Here is a 15,320-nt window from a genome sequence, read left to right as displayed (position 1 = left end):
TTTGGGGAGCACAGGTTGGTCAAACACTGGGAGAAGAGGACTCCCAGGTCAGCCTTCATCCTTTCTTTCTGCTTGGAGTGAATGGAAAATGTATCCGAAAGCCCTTGCTGGAGAGGGTGAATGCCAGGGAGGTGGTAACGGGGGACTACCAGCCGAACATCCGGGGAGTTGCAGCGGATGGGCTCCGGAGGAGGACTCCCAGTTGCAGGCTGGAGGGAGGTAGGGCGTGGACTGGTTTGGGGCAGCAGAAGCAGGGTGTGTGCGTCCTTGCTTGGGAAGGCTTTGGCCTGGGCATGGAAATAAAGGGGTTTTACTGGGTCCGGGTGAGAGCCGGTGCAATGCTCGCCCTTGGAAGGGAGGTGGCAGAGGGAGGACTAATTTCTGATGCCCTCCAAGCCTGGACTTCATCCCTCCTTCTAGCCCTTCTCCCCTCCCCTGGCCCACACAGCTCGCCCTCTCCGTTAGCATCTTAATTGATCTTGTTGTTCTCATCCCCCCTCCTCGAGTGCTCCAACTCCAGCTGTGCTTAAACAGAACAAAATCTCTTCCAATTTCCCCACTGCTTAAAAGAAAATTGAATCCTTTATCTGCAAGAGGAGAGGAAAACTGCAAATACATGAAACAGTAAATAGTTAAATAATCAAAGCACACGAATCCAAATTGCCTGGAAAGCTAAACATGAATGGCTTGTCGTCTTCCTGCACGCTTCTCTTTTTTTAAAAAAATATAAATATACTTGCACTCCTTGTTCCTGTTAAATATTCTTATCAATCCCACTCTGTAAATAAAAGGAAGGGGAGGAGGGAGTTACCAGGTAGCAGCGTGATTGACGGAGCTGAAGTCCTCGTCTTTCTGTCAGGGCCCAATGCTCTTTGGCTGTGTTTATCTCTTTAATCTAAATATCAATCCGTAAGACTGAAATGGGGTGGAATAGGAATCCTGACAGCCCGAGCGCTGAGGAGAGAGACACTTATTGCAGCTTTTGCAGCCGCTCCCTTTCCTGATGGAGCTGTCAGGATAAATGCACAGCTAAAGCGCAGAGGTGGGAAAAACAAAACAAAATCACAGTTCTCCCACCCCAAAAAACCCAAAGACAATGCAGCCCGTGAGAGGGGAAAGAAAAACACCGAGGGAATGCAGACCTGCTGCTGTCCAAACTGCATCCTGCACAGCACGAGCCGGGCAGCAGGATCCCCCCGCCCTTCCCAGTAGGAGACGGGGTTGGGTGGTTTTCCCTTGCTGCTGGCTTTGGCTGCGCTGCTGGTTTGGGAGGCAGCTGGGAGATGGAGAGGGAGATGTTTTCCCAAGGCGATGCTTGCTGCCGTGCAAACACCCCAGCTTCACGCGTCCTTCTCAGTCGTCCCTTTAGGGCAATTGTTGTCTTCACCTCCATACGTCCTCTCCCAGACTCCGAGCGAGGGCAGCTCCGTTGCGCTTTCCCACCCGCAGAGCTCCAACGGAACCGCCGCTCCTGGGAATTTAATCTGTTTTCCCAGCTGGCTTCCCCAGCCCCCTAGCACCCATGTCTCTCCCAAAGCAGACGGGGCTCTGTTTCCTCGAGCAAAGAGCACCCATGCGAATCAGCACCCAGTGGGCGCTCTTAGCTGAAGCGATGCTGTGGCATTGTCCCCCCCGTGGACAGGTGACCTTGTGCAGCCCCTCATGCTGGACAAGGAGCGTCCCCATTGCTCTCGCTGGGAATGCCTCTGCCTGGTGGGGATGTGTTTTGGGCTTCCTACCCCTCGCTGACAAACTACAAAGGCTGCTCTCCAGCCGGGTTTGCTTCACACTCGGAGCAACCACGGGCTGCGTCCAGATCCAGGGTGAATTATCTTCAGTCCTGCTGGAGAAAGGTTGGGCTTTGCCATTCCCTTTCTCCGGGCCAGGATTCAACATGTTCATGTCCATCTCCAGACAAGGACCAGTTCGGCTCTTCCCTCCTCCTTTGCTCTTGTCCCCCCTCTCTCTCATGCCCCAGATGATGCCCATTAGCCTTGTCGCCCAGATGAAATGGAGTTGGAGGTGGTGGGAGGCATGACTGGCTTCCAGGAGCTTTTGTGAATACTTCAGAGATCATTGGGGATTTATATTTCCTCCATCGGACTTTGACCTTAATTTCTTCCGTTTTGCTGGGCTGTAAAATTCATTAGAGACCCAACAGCAAAGTGATTGAGATGTCAAGCCAGGCAATTGTGTGGTTATTTAATCTATCAGATGTGCCGCTTGCCATTTAGGTGGACAACAGGAGAATACGAAATCAATACGGTTCATTAGCGGAGTACTTGCGTCCAGCTCCAGCGTGGAGCTCCAGTAAAACCCACTAAGGCAGGCATCTAAATGGTCTTGGTGTCAACTTGCGCGGTGCAGACCTGCGCTCGAGATGCCTGCTCCTCTCGCTCGCGGGCCGTCTTCTGTCAGCCGGCGTTTTTAAACCCTGGCCTTCCAGCCATTGCGATAGCCCGGCTACAGTAAATTACTCCCCGCTAAATCAAGGCTGCCCAGGCAAGCGTTAACCTCGTTCGCAAGGAGCTGACGTCGCAGGGCCCGCTGTTAGAAAACACAATCAAGGAGACTCTTGTTTTCCCCGGTGGCTGGCAGAAGAGGTGGAGAAAAGCTCTGCAATTCCCAGGGGGGTTGATTGGCTATTTTCCTCCCCCCGCCGCCCTCAGCCGGGCTCAGCGCAGCTCTCTGGGGTCATTAGCGGCGATTGAGCTCCCGGCTCAGCACAGACCCCGTGGTCCGGAGCCGCCGGAGAAGGCGGCAACGGTACTCCGGCATCGCCCCGGTTCCCCGCTCCCATCTTCCCTCCTAATCACGCTTTGCGTGATTAGGAGGGAGGATGGGAGCGGGGAACCGGGGCGATGCCGGACGGCTCCACTCGTGCCTGATTGCCACCTCCCACCAGGCAGCCGTTCTTTAAACGCTTGGGGAAGAGCAAGGTCGGGGCAGGCGATGCTGGCGAAAGAGCCGATTTCCGTCTGGGAAGGGCGTAATGACTTTAAGTAGGTTTTTCCACCAGTTTTCTGGATCTGGTTTTGCAGCCCAGCGATCGCTTCTCATGGAAGCTCTTGGCCCTTCACCTTTCCCTCCCTCAAATCACAAATCAAATCCCAATCCGGGTGGATACCAGAGCTGCTGTTCCTCCCGGGAGCTGAAGATTGCGATAGGCTGCATTTAAGAAGGGATGCTTGCTGTTTAGCACATGCAGGTTTAGGTGGCTCCAAAAATTGGTATGACAGCATGGCTCCACACCCTGGGTTGCTTGTACCATGGTCTGAGCAGCCCATGGCTGCCCGGTCAACCCCAAGGAGCCACCACGTCTGCCTCTTTTTCCTAGAAAAGCAGAAAAAAGGAGGAAGCAGATGAGAATCCTCCCTCTGTTTGCTTTCTCCCGTGGCCCAAGCCCCAGGCATCTTGCTGGAGCAGCGGCGGGACGAGACTCACGCCCGGTCACTCCGGTACCCTGACAGCGTTTTGACATTCAGTAATTGCTTTCCTGCTACGACTCTTTTAAGCAGAGAGTCAAAGCCAAAGCAATTTGTTCCCCATCAATTTTTATTTCCTGGTTTCTGCATGCAAGGTAGGGGAGGGAAAACAAAGAGGGCAAACAAGAACAAACCGAGCCGGGACCCCCTCCGGCAGCCCTGCGCGGATGGAAAGGTGAGAAGGATTTGGGTCCCTTGGCACGCAGGACGTGGCAGCCTGTCTCACCCCAACAGCGACAACTCGTCCTTCCAACACGCTTTGCTCACCCCTGCAACCAACCTCCAGCTGCTCAGCCCTGTCTGGTGGGTTTGGGAGGGGGTGAGTGCCACCCTGGGGGGGGCTCTGCGGGGGATCCACGCTGCCCAAAAGGCTTTTCTTGGCTCTTTAAGCTCTTCCCGGCTCCTCCTGCCGCGCTCCCTGCAGCTGCTGGGAGTAGAGTTAATCTCGGGCAGTTTAAGGAGTCGTTGAGCGGGGCTCGGTGGATGATGAATGTCGAAACCATTACCGGCGAAGCTCCGTGGAGCTGTTTAAAACTGAATTCTCCCATGTAAATTTCTGCTCCATCAATCCTGATGACATGTCAAACATTGCTATTGTTTCCCGAACAAATTGGACGACATGCCCTTTCCTGCGGATTTGCCCGCGAGAGCAGAACCGCTCGCCGGCTCCTCGCTTTTTGTCTCGGGCTCTGCCGACCCGCGAGCTGATGGGGAAGGATGGACGCGATGGCCCTTGCTGGGACAAAAGGGAGACGTCCAAAATATTTGCTCTTGGGGGATGGCGATGGATGGGGAGCTGGGCCGTGGGTATTTTTGTACACCTGTGATTCACGCGCCGGGCGCCCGTGCCGTGCTGCAGCTCAGTAAATTAATCCCTTGGGTTATCCAGGCTTCCTCTTCCTCCCGCTCTCCCGGAGTTTAGCTTGTGCAAATGTGGGTTTTTTTAGAAATGGGCTCCGCCGGTAACAGCTCATAAAATACAGATGTGGACCCGTGTTTTCATCCTGCCCTTTTGCAGGCTCTAGTGGGCAAATCCTGCTTTAATATTCTGGGCAGGAGAAGAGCAGCCGTAAGAGCCAGTTGATTGCTTCTCCAGGTAGAACCCCAGGAAACTTCCAGCCAGATGCCTTTCCTCCTCCGGCTACGGGGATGGATGGGTGCGTGCCGGGGGGGGGGGGGGGACACCAGTCGGTGAGAGGGGCCAGCCACGGGAAAACAGCTGGCACCCAGGGATGGAGAAAGACCCCGCACAGCCGTCAGCTCGGTGGAATTTGGGGTATTCTGCACGCGGGTTGCGTGTGCTCCCCAGGAGCCCTCGGGATCGCTTTGCAAAGGGGATGCGTGCAGCCTCCCCAGGGGATTCGAGCATCTGAGCGTCTTTTTTACCCTTAGAAGGGAAAAGTTTGGCAATGCAGAAATAAGCGTAGATCTAAAATTGAATATGCTGAGCGTGCATGGTTTTGCTTTTTGCATATTCCCTGTCACGCTCAAGTGACCTGCTCCGTTGCCCCGCGTGATGTCCATGATGTTCAGTTGCCAGGAAAGCCATCAAGCAGGCATCACCTTCCACCTCCCCTGGTATAAATCAGGGTAATTAATTAGCCCGGCTGGTGAGGTGGTGTACGGGGCAGAGTCAGGCTGCCCAGCCTCCTGGCTCCTCGCGAGCGGATCGCTTTGCCTTGCTGGCAGTTTTGGCTGGCCCGGCACCACCGCCGCTTGGGGTCCAGCCCCCTCCTCCCGGCGTGGCTCCCCAGGACCCCGCCGCCTCCCACGCCGAGCAGCTCCGTGCTAACCTTCTTTTAACCTTCCTCCTTCCCTCTATTTTTTTTCCTCGGCAGAAGAAAATTACACTTTTTCCAGCGTTGTCTGTCACCGCAATAAGCACTTACGAGTGCAATTGTACGGGACCAAATGAAGGGAATTAGTTTTGCCTGTGCTCTGTGGCACTGTCGGGCGCCCTGTAAATAATTATCTCATCACCAGCTGATCCAGGTGCGTGGAAAATGCCTTTCTGGGCTCTGCTATCTAGGGATTAATGGGACCTAGGAGTTCACAGAGGTGGGTACACAAGTAATGGCTGGAAAAAATCCTGGCTGGGAGGTCGAGAGCCGGCTCGTACCAGGCGGTGCTGAGGGTGCTCAAAGCGCTGAAGGATTTTGGCGAGAGAGGGTCCTTGCCGGCCAGCCCCGGCAGCACCTTGGGGGTTTGCCACTGCCATTCACAGCTACCTGGGCTGGTGGCAGGTGTTAGGGTGGGGGACTAATACCAGTATTAACTGGCTGAAGGGAGCTGGGGTGGGCAGACGGTAGATTAACCCCCCTCCTCCCCAGCTGATTTCATTCAGATAAAGCTCTGAGAAGGGAGGACAGGGATAAAAAAGCTCTGCCTGGGATGGAGCTCCTTCATAGGTGTCCTCCCTGGTGTCCTCTGAGGAGCAAGGCGCAGCCCAGATGGGGCTTGGCCCTCCAGGAGCTGGTGCTGCTCGCTTGACGGACATCTCTCCGGGCAGATTTTGACAGGTTTGTTCCATTTTGCTGAATGCAATTGCAATGCACACGGAAAGTAAATCGTGCCATAGCAGTGGAGAGGAAAACGGGGACAATCAGTAGGTCTGAAAGGGTGGCTCCACCAGCGCACGCTTCAGCTGGCATAAAGCAGCTGGGGAAGCGTTTTGGGGGGAACAAACGAATTAATTCCAGTTAGTTTTCCTGCCTTTTCCTTTTTGCCACCCTGCGGTGTGGCAGGTAAACAGCGTACGGGGGTAAAGCGGTTTGATGTGCTCAAGCTCCTACTCTGCTGTCAAGGGTAATCAAGGCCGTCGATAAATCAGGAAGGTTTCAGGAACGGGTTGTGTTCCATGCCAGTCCTAAAATACAGCCTTTTGATGTTATCTGGACGTAAAATGTGTCTTTGACCCTCCTTTTTCATAGACCTGTTGGTGTCTAAGTAATCCAGACAGGACTCAATTTAGAAAATATACTGGGGGAGAAAAAGGATATTTTGGGGCTTGTATTCCACTTTCCTCACCTAAAAATAAAATTTTCTGCTCCTTTTTCCTGCCACCGCTCATGCATATTTTATATATTCATTAGAGAAAAGACTTTAAAGCATACATAAATCTTGCCTTGCTCATCCAGAGCTGACACACCAAGTTTCGCGCACCTTCCCCAGAAGGTGCTGGTCGCTTAGCCGTGACCAGCCTGCTCCAGCCTCAGCAGCTGGCGCCGGCGTACGTGCATCCAGTCCCGCTGCCGGCAGCGGCTTGGCTGAGAGCCGGCGCTGCACGCCCGCGCCGCAACGTCCCGAGAGGCATCGGCCCATCGGTGGGGTTGCAGCGGGTTGCACCCCCGAGAAGGGCTGTCCGGCGGGAGCTGCTCGTGAAAGGCAAGGTCTAAATCCCTTTCCTTGCTTCTCCTGGTCTGTGTTTTAGCCTGGGGGGGCAGTTTTGAAGCGGGATAGGTTTTTTTTTCTCTCCCCACAGCCCCAGGCATGCTGTCAGCCCTGGGTGCCCGGGGAACGCTAAGAGCTGTGGATGCAGGGTCCCGGCTCTTGGGCTTCATGGGGCCAGGATGGGTGGCCCACGAGAATTGTCCATGGAGACCTTTATTTCACGTGCACTTCCCAGCTTAGCTTAGCCTGTCGGGGACAGTATGCGCACGTAACATCTCCCACTGCCAAAATGGTCGGGAGTGATGTGGATGGAGGGCCGTTATCTGGAGCAGGCTGTGAGTCGGGGATGTGCAGAATAACCCAGGCGAGCACAGGCAGCCCCAGCCCCGCGCCTCCCGGGCGATAAATGGCAGCACACAAGGTCCACGCCGGTGCAGAAGGAGGTAAAGAGGATGTAAAGGATTCACCAGTGGGTATAATGCGACGTTCCCATAAGTACCTTCATTTATTAATTAACTTTTTTTTTTTCCTAGGCAACTGATAACGACGTGGGCACATATGGGAAAGTCAGTTATTTTTTCAGCGATGACCCCGACCGGTAAGTATGACTGAACCACCGGCATGGCTTTGGTTCTTCAAAATCTTCTTCTAACCTCACTAAGTCGTCACGTGGCGATTAAGGGCATTTGTTACGTCCTACCTGCGAGATACCCTATGGAAATCCCACTATGCTGTCTCCCAAAGGGGTGAGTTCAACTTCAGCACGTGCCTGATGCTCGGCACGTTTCATCGCTTTGCTAATTCGGGACGTACAGGCACCAGTGTGCTTGGGGCCAATAAATGCGTGCTGCAGAAGGCACGTGGGCCGCCCAGCAGAAGGGATTTGGGGACCTCTGAGCCTGTTTCCTCTGTCTGTAGAGCAGCACTCAGGGTTTCTACCTGCACCGAGCTCTTGAAGATGCTCTGGGACCTAATATCCCTCAGAAGCAAGCCATGAACTTCCCCCACCGCAGTGCTAGCTGTCAGGCTGCTGCCAGCCTCTCTCTCCATCTCCAGCCTGTGGTCACCAGGGCTTTTCCCCCTCCTCTCCTGTCCCCTCAGTTTCTCGCTGGACAAGGACACGGGCGTAATCCTCCTGACGGCTCGGCTGGACTTTGAGACCACGCAGCGCTACACCCTGACCGTCATCGCCCGGGACGGCGGCGGGGAGGAGACGACGGGACGCGTCAGGATCAACGTCCTCGACGTCAACGACAACGTCCCCACCTTCCAGAAGGAGGCATACCTGGGGGCCCTGCGGGAGAACGAGCCCTCTGTCACCCAGGTGGTCCGGCTCCGGGTGAGGGACCGGAGCGGCTCCTCTGCGCCGGATGCACAGTGGGGAGATGGGCGCGGGTTAGGTCTCCCTTCACCTCTGCTGCTGTTCCTCCTGCGTCCCTCCCGAAAAGTGCTTTGCACATGACTGCAAAGTGCAACTGGGTGCAGCGCTGCAGCCGTGAGCTGCCTCCCTCCTCCTCCTCTCCTCTCAGTCCTGTGCCTATAGGGCATCCCCAGGACCTGGGGTTTTTCCCAGGGAACAGGCGCTGCCTCCGTATCGCCCTGCTCTGCTCACTGAAGTCAGGAGGCACGCGGAGGGGAAGGCGCTCTGTTTGTTGTTGATGGAGCCGTAAGCCTCTGCTGTAGAAGGCAGGCAGCTAGGGAAGACTGCTTGCTCCTTCGGCACAAGAATAAACTTTGCCACGATGCAAGAGCACAACTTTCCTTCTGTGGGCCGCAGGCGGGAGGGAGAGGCGGACCTGGCGAGCCCTTCCTTGGAGGTGGGATGGGAGGAGAGGCTGGTTTACAAACCCCCTTGGGGCCCCTCACGAGTGCCTCTTCCTCCATCACTTTTCCACTCTCCTTGGGCGCAGCCTTCACCTCCCATCCCCTCGGCTCTTTCCCGTTGGCGCGTCACCATCACATCTCCTGTGTTCATTCTCTCTACTCGTGCCCTAGGCGTCTGACGAGGACTCCCCTCCAAACAACCAGATCACGTACAGCATCGTGCAGGCATCCGCCTTCCGCGACTACTTTGACATCACTGTGTCGGAAGGGTACGGAGGTAAGTGCTGGTCCCAGGAGCACGGTGCCCCTGACGAGCAGCAGCAGCTCGGGCTGTGCTCACGCCCCCACAAGCGGTCGCGTCAGCAAGCTTTAAGAAGCTGCTCCAGCAGCTCCTCCGCTTGTCCTGACCTCGCCTTATGTTTTCGGGGCACGGCCACCTCAAGCAGGCACTGTTGGCCCCAGGGAGGTGGTGTGGATGGGATCCCCCCCCCAAGCCTGCCTGCTGTCCTGCTCGGTGCACAAACGTCCCCCTGAGCGCCCCGCTTTGCATCCTTTCAGTTATCAGCGTGAACCACCCCCTCGACTACGAGCAGGTGGCCAACGGGGTTATTTACCTGACTGTGATGGCCAAGGATGCCGGCAACCCGCCGCTCAACAGCACCGTCCCCGTCACCATCGAGGTGTTTGTAAGTACGGCACCCAACGATCCTGTCGCGGTTTCCTTGCAATTGCTCCGTAGCAGCAGTGTAAATCCATCAAAAACCCAGCAAGACTATCCCGCCCGGTGGATGTGTACGTGTGGATTGCAATTACCTATGTCTCATATATGTGTTGTATATATTGGTTAAAGAAATGCTGTCCCTGACATTTGGTAAGGTCTGAGTGACAGAGAGCGGGTGAGAACGTCTCTGAGGGGACGTCACCACGGAGAAGCGCAGACGGGCTGTCCTCACCCCATGCACCTCCTCCCTCTCCTTGGCCCTGCACGACGCACAGGGAAGCTGCTGGAAGTAACGTGTAGGAGCCCCAGCTAGCCACGGGGTGAGCAGCAGAGCTGGGGACAGGGTGGACATCTACCATCTGCCCTTGCTTTCAGCTGGGGAGGTTCGTGGAGCACGTGGTGAGCCCTTTTCTCGGCTCGCAGGGAACTGCTGCCCGGGATGCTCTCCATGCCGGTAGCCGGAGGCACTCACTGCAGTTCGGACGCAGAGGAGAGAGCTTTGGCTGCGCATTAGCACTTGTAGCGTCGGAAATTATCGGTCCCTGAATCAGTCATGGGCAGTTGCTTGTTTACGTCCCCAATGCCAGCTGTCCCGGCCGGGCTGCAGGCTTCACAGCGCGTCTCCTGCGCCGGTGTAGGTGCAAACCCCCTCAAGGAGGGGTTGCTTGCCGGGAGGGGTAAAGCATCGCGGCCTTCCTCGGGAAGATTAGATCAGACTGTCGCTTTGAGGCACATTGTGGATTGAGGACGTCTGGAGGGGAGGTATCAGCGAAGGAGACAGTTTGCTTGATAACCTGTCAGTCTCGCGGTGATGGGATCTAAGCCGGGCTGGTGGCAGCGTCAGTCTGGGAAGGCAAAGAAGATGAAGTCCACGGTGCCGTAGGATGGGAATGAAGTCCCGTCAGCACACCTCTCCTCCAGCTCCCTCACCGTGCTCAGGAGAGGGGCAATAGGGCAGCGCTTGGGGGGGTTAGTGGTGGCTAAATACATCCTGCCCATGCTCTGCTTTAGACAGCATAAACATCTCTTTCTAAAGACCACACGTCAGTGGGTCATCTCCTCTGGGTTGAGTCTGTGCACTGGTGGGGTTTAAGTAGCTGTCACTTTTCCCACTCTCAACCAAAAGGATTTTCTCTCAACTGGAAAAAGAAAAAAAAAAAAAAAGCCAGAAAATAGGAAGAAAATGAGGAGGAAGCATTTCACAACAGCACTTGAGGAACAAGAGCCTTGAAAAGGCAGAACAAGAGTGAGTGTGGAGGGAGGTAATTTTTTTTTTCATCCTTTGGTTGTTGGTTTTTAATAAAGAAGTCAAACTCGCCTTGTAGATTTCCCATTAGGGGACAATACGCTTTTGTAGAGGGAGCTGCCGAATCAGAACTAATAGCACGCACCACGCCGGGATCCGGGGAAATATCACCGCTAATAAGTTTCTGCCTCGCTCCCTGCCGCTGCCGCCCCGTTCGGGGCGATGAGCCAGCGACTTAGAGCGTGCGTACGTCTGGAGGAAAGGGGGTCGTGCGATTAGCGCGAGTGGCTGCGACTGTCAGCATCCCTGAAGATGATGTGACGGCTGGCCGAGGGTGAGGGTGTAAGGAGGAAGGCTGAGGGCAAGGGGACTGGGGGAAGCTGGTTTTTAGCGTCTCAGCTGGATGCCCTCTCCCGTGGGAGCAGAGGAAGCGTGCTGGGTCCCGGCTGGCATTGCTGCGGGACACACGGAGGAAGGTTTGCAGCAAGGAGCTTTGGAGTTCACGTCGCCAAAGTGGGAAATGTCCTTCTCGAGCAGAGAAGCCACGCACCGTGCTGCAGGCAGGCGCACGCCAGCTCTGGCCAGATGGAGAACCAGCCAGGAGCGAGCCGCTGCCTCCTCGGGAGCCGGCTTACCGGGCCGTGGCGGTGCTGAGCACGGCCTGATGAACTCAGGACCGCTAACAAAACAACACAGCGTCTGCTCTGGCTTGCATCCACTCAGCCTGGACTGTGGCACAGCTCACCCGGGTCCGGGTGCAGGTGGCACGTGGATGCGTGTTCGGTCTCTCCTTTGCCTTTAAGCTGCCCGGATCCCCTGGCTTTGCCCCGGGGTGATGACCCTGACCCAGCTCTGGGAGGAGGAGGAGGGACGTGCGGAGGCAGCAGGCAATTTCCTCATTACCCTCGGAGGAGATGTGGTGAAAGCTGAGTGATGCAAAGGCTGATTAAAGACCACCTGCTTCCGGCAACGAGAGCAAAGGATGGCAATTTAATTGCAGCACGATGGGCATCGTTGGCACGTGAAATTGCCTCAAATATCAAGTTCAGTGGCAGCAGGAGCAGCCGAGCTCACAGGTCCATCAGTGGCCTCCAGGTAGAAAATGTCTCCAGAGCAGCCCCGCGGAGGCAGCAAAGTCCGTAACGGTGTGTTAATGTCCTGGCGGCTCCATCCTTCCCTCCGTAGGCGGTCGGGTTTGCTTCATTTAAGGCAGATTCTTAACATTGTTTAAACAGCATTTAAAGCCCTCCTGGGGGAGCTTTAAACTGGTCCGAAATCTGTTTTGAGGGATGTCTCGAGCAATTGCTCCTGCCTGGTTTTACCAGACCGGCCGTAGTCGTTGGCAGAGACAGGCTTGGAGGGAGCACATTGGTATGCAAACCAGCTTCCCCCTCCCGAAAATGCTGTAGCTGCTCTCTCTGCAAACACCCACAGCATTCCCTCGCTGAAACAAAGACAGCCAAAGCTCAGCAGCTCCCCTGGCCAGTCCCGCCTGCCTGGTGGCCTCGTGGCCAGGGTGACTCGGGTGACCCGGAGCACTAAGCCACGCGTGTGCCGCTCCGAGAGGGAGGAGCAGGTCCGGACATGATGCTGCCGCGCTTGGTGCGGTGTCTGAGTCTTCCCAGGGCTGCGGTGGAGGGAGGAGCAGTTGGGAGGATGCTTGGCTGCAAAGGGCAGGTCAGACCTGTTGTGTATTGGGTAATGAGATAGTCGGTGTCGTCCCCTCTGTATGGCTCAGCCGAGTCACTGACAGCCAATTTACCTTAACGCTCGCTGCCTCTGTAATGAAACCACCTACTCAGACCTCTGGTGCCTTACCCCGAGGGCCATCTTCCCCACACTGATAGCTTGAGCTGGTCACGTCTGGAGATGCAGCTGGCCAGGAGCACCCCTGTACCAGACTTTGGCAGCTGTTTGACCATTTTGCCTTTTTTCCAACCAGCCTCTCGACCTTCTCTTTGCTTCAGGATGAAAATGACAACCCCCCAACATTCAGCAAGCCCTCCTACGTTATAACGATCATGGAGGACATCATGGCAGGTATGGAGCACAGCCCTGCTCCTTCTCCAGGCTAGCAGAAGGGCCCTGGGGGTCTTACAGCCAGAATGGGATGGGTGATGGCTTTTGGGGAGAAAAAAAAGCCAGACAGCGGGCAGAGTTTCATAGCCATGGGGTCTGGGGGTTTGGCCCCACTGTGCCTGCAGGTGAGGGGACCCCTTGGCCAGGTGACCTGCAGGAGCCATGTGGGGGGACAGAGCAGCTGGGGAGAGCCGCTCTGGGCCACAAATACTTCATCCCAGCCCTCATCTCTGCCTCCCCCAAGGAGCCACGGTGCTGTTTCTCAATGCTACGGACATGGACCGGTCCAGGGAGTACGGGCAGGAGTCGATCATCTACTCCCTGGAGGGCTCCTCGCATTTTCGGATCAACGCTCGCTCAGGTGAGCCTCCGTACGTGCTCTCCCTCCTTTCCTTTCAGCTCCCTCTTCCCCCTGTTTTCTTCCCCATCGCTTCTCCTCTTAGACTCTCTCCTTCCCCTGTCCTTCCCTCCTCTCCCCCGAGCAGCCTGCTTAGGAGAAACACAATTTAAGGCATTCGCCAGATTTCAGCTGCCAGCACTTTCACCGTGAGAGCTTTGGCAGGGACATCGGTGGAGGCTCAGCTCCTGCTGGGAGCGACGCCTGAGAAAAGGCTGTGGCTGCGAGGGCTCACGTTAGCTGAGGAGCTGCTGCCCGCCTGCCCGTGCTCGCATCGTGTTTTGGCTCATTCTGGGCAGGAACGAGCACGAGGGATCGCGGGCAGTTGTTAAATGGGCTCCCGTGGGAAGGCGCAGCACGACGTTTGCTTGCTGACAAGCTGACCCTTCCGAGGTCCATCTATTTGAAACCGAATCAGGAGAAGGGGCCCCTTTTGTGAAGGATCCTGTCTCTGTTTTGGAGCATCCCTTTTTTCCCACCGGTGCTCCTATTCACCATACAACATCTCTAATCCCTCTCATCTCCCGTGGCTGCAGGAGAAATCACGACGACTTCTTTGCTGGACCGGGAGGCTAAATCTGAATACATCCTCATTGTCCGGGCGGTGGATGGAGGTGTGGGCCACCATCAGAAGACTGGCATTGCTATGGTGAGTGCGTGAAGATTCCCCTCTCCTTGAGCCAGCAGTGCCCGCCTGGGGCTGGGGTTGGGGAGGGCTGCCCAGGCACCGATGCTTCGGTTCCCCGTGCTAGCGGTGTTTAATTTTAGCTGGGTGAATGGGTAAAGAGCACACGGGGACGTCTGCCCTCTGGGCTGCCCCCACCGCTGCTCGCAGCCCTTGCAGAACGCCTGTCTGGGCTGTGTAGACCTTGAAGTCAGGCTCCTTTTCCTGGCGAGCCGTCCACCCAGGAGCCACTTGACCTTCCAGCGCTTTGCCTGTCCAGCTCTCCGTGCGAAGGCGGTAACGGGTACCTATTCTACCCGCAGCACGGCTCCCTTTGTTCATGCCTCTTGAGAAAACGCTTAGCTGGAGAGCCTGCAGGCACGCTTAGCCGTTCCTGATGACTACTATTCACATGCTGCCCGGATCAAGGGTTTCCAACCGGTTTGCCATGCCTGGGCTCCTCAGAAGGTTCTGGTGGAGGTGCGGGCCATTGTACTGCAGATTAAAGCTTACTGCTTTGCCTTGCCCTTCGCAAACGTCAGGGAGACCCGTTGTTTGCAAAGGGTTTGTAAGAGTCTCTGGAAATATCAGGAGGTCAAAAGCCAAGGATCCATCTCTCGCTGCTCACAGCACTATGTTGGTTTGAACATTTCATAATATTTGGGTGCTCTTGCTGCTGGGATGCTCAGTTGGGTTGCAGGAGAGGTGTCCCATGCAACAGAGTGATGCAGAAAAATAGTGCGGTTGCGCTGAGGGGATCCCTAAAATAATTGTCACTACTGCTGAGGGACATCAGGATGTGTATGATCCAGGTAGCAAACTAGAAACTCCCTGAGGAGCCTCCCGGAGGCACATGATGGCCTTGGCCGGGCAACGGCATGGCTTGTTGGATGCCAGGTTCCCCTTTGGGGCTCCAGATGAGATGATGTTCTCCTAAAAGCTTTTACTGAAAGGCAAAACAAGGTTTTTGCAACACAGATTGCCATTGGGGGTGGGGGGGGGAAGCATCATGGTTCCTAAAAAGTTAAAGAATATTAAAACTCTGTGAGAAGTGGGTGGCCAGTTAAGTTTGTCTGCTGTCATTAGCAAGGATACACACCCAGGACTCAAAGCTGTTCCCTATAATCACTTTTGATCTGGGAATAAGGGTCCATTCAGGGGCTTTGCAAGGTCCCCGGGTGATGGACAAGCGCCTGGGGTGCTCAGAGTAGAGGTGGGTCACCAACCTTCCCCAGGGACCACCGCGGTGCCTTGGCTTGTGCAGGGGCACGTCCTTGGAGACCGTGGTGTCCAGATTTGCCTCTTCTGCCACGGGGTGGCACCAGCAGCTCAGCCTGGTGCAGCAGCAGGACCCGATTCCTTGGGGACAGAGAAGAGAGACCCCAGGAGAAGCTCCACTGAGACACCTGCCCCTCTGCCGCCCTGTCCCTTGAATTGCAGCTCTTCCCCTCAGGCCCCTCCGTAGGCTCACAGGCTGGATTGAAACGGGCGATCCAGGGAGGTGAGGGACTCCC

The 15,320-nt window shown here is 55.8% G+C and overlaps 1 protein-coding gene across 1 annotated transcript in view; it reads left to right on the top strand.

Annotated features, from left to right (window-relative positions):
* Positions 1-15,320, top strand: part of CDH23 (cadherin related 23) — a 207,754-nt gene that overhangs the window by 134,910 nt on the left and 57,524 nt on the right. Inside the window, exons 14-20 of the mRNA XM_075758935.1 lie at positions 7,409-7,473; positions 7,977-8,214; positions 8,871-8,976; positions 9,258-9,385; positions 12,634-12,706; positions 12,990-13,106; positions 13,679-13,791. Of these exons, the coding sequence (XP_075615050.1) occupies positions 7,409-7,473; positions 7,977-8,214; positions 8,871-8,976; positions 9,258-9,385; positions 12,634-12,706; positions 12,990-13,106; positions 13,679-13,791 (840 nt within the window). The remainder of the gene's footprint in view (positions 1-7,408; positions 7,474-7,976; positions 8,215-8,870; positions 8,977-9,257; positions 9,386-12,633; positions 12,707-12,989; positions 13,107-13,678; positions 13,792-15,320) is intronic.

Source organism: Balearica regulorum, chromosome 7 (genome assembly GCF_011004875.1).
Source record: "Balearica regulorum gibbericeps isolate bBalReg1 chromosome 7, bBalReg1.pri, whole genome shotgun sequence".
NCBI lineage: Eukaryota > Metazoa > Chordata > Aves > Gruiformes > Gruidae > Balearica > Balearica regulorum.
The sequence above is the reverse complement of the archived record's forward strand: the minus strand, read 5'-3'. Positions and strand labels throughout refer to the sequence as shown.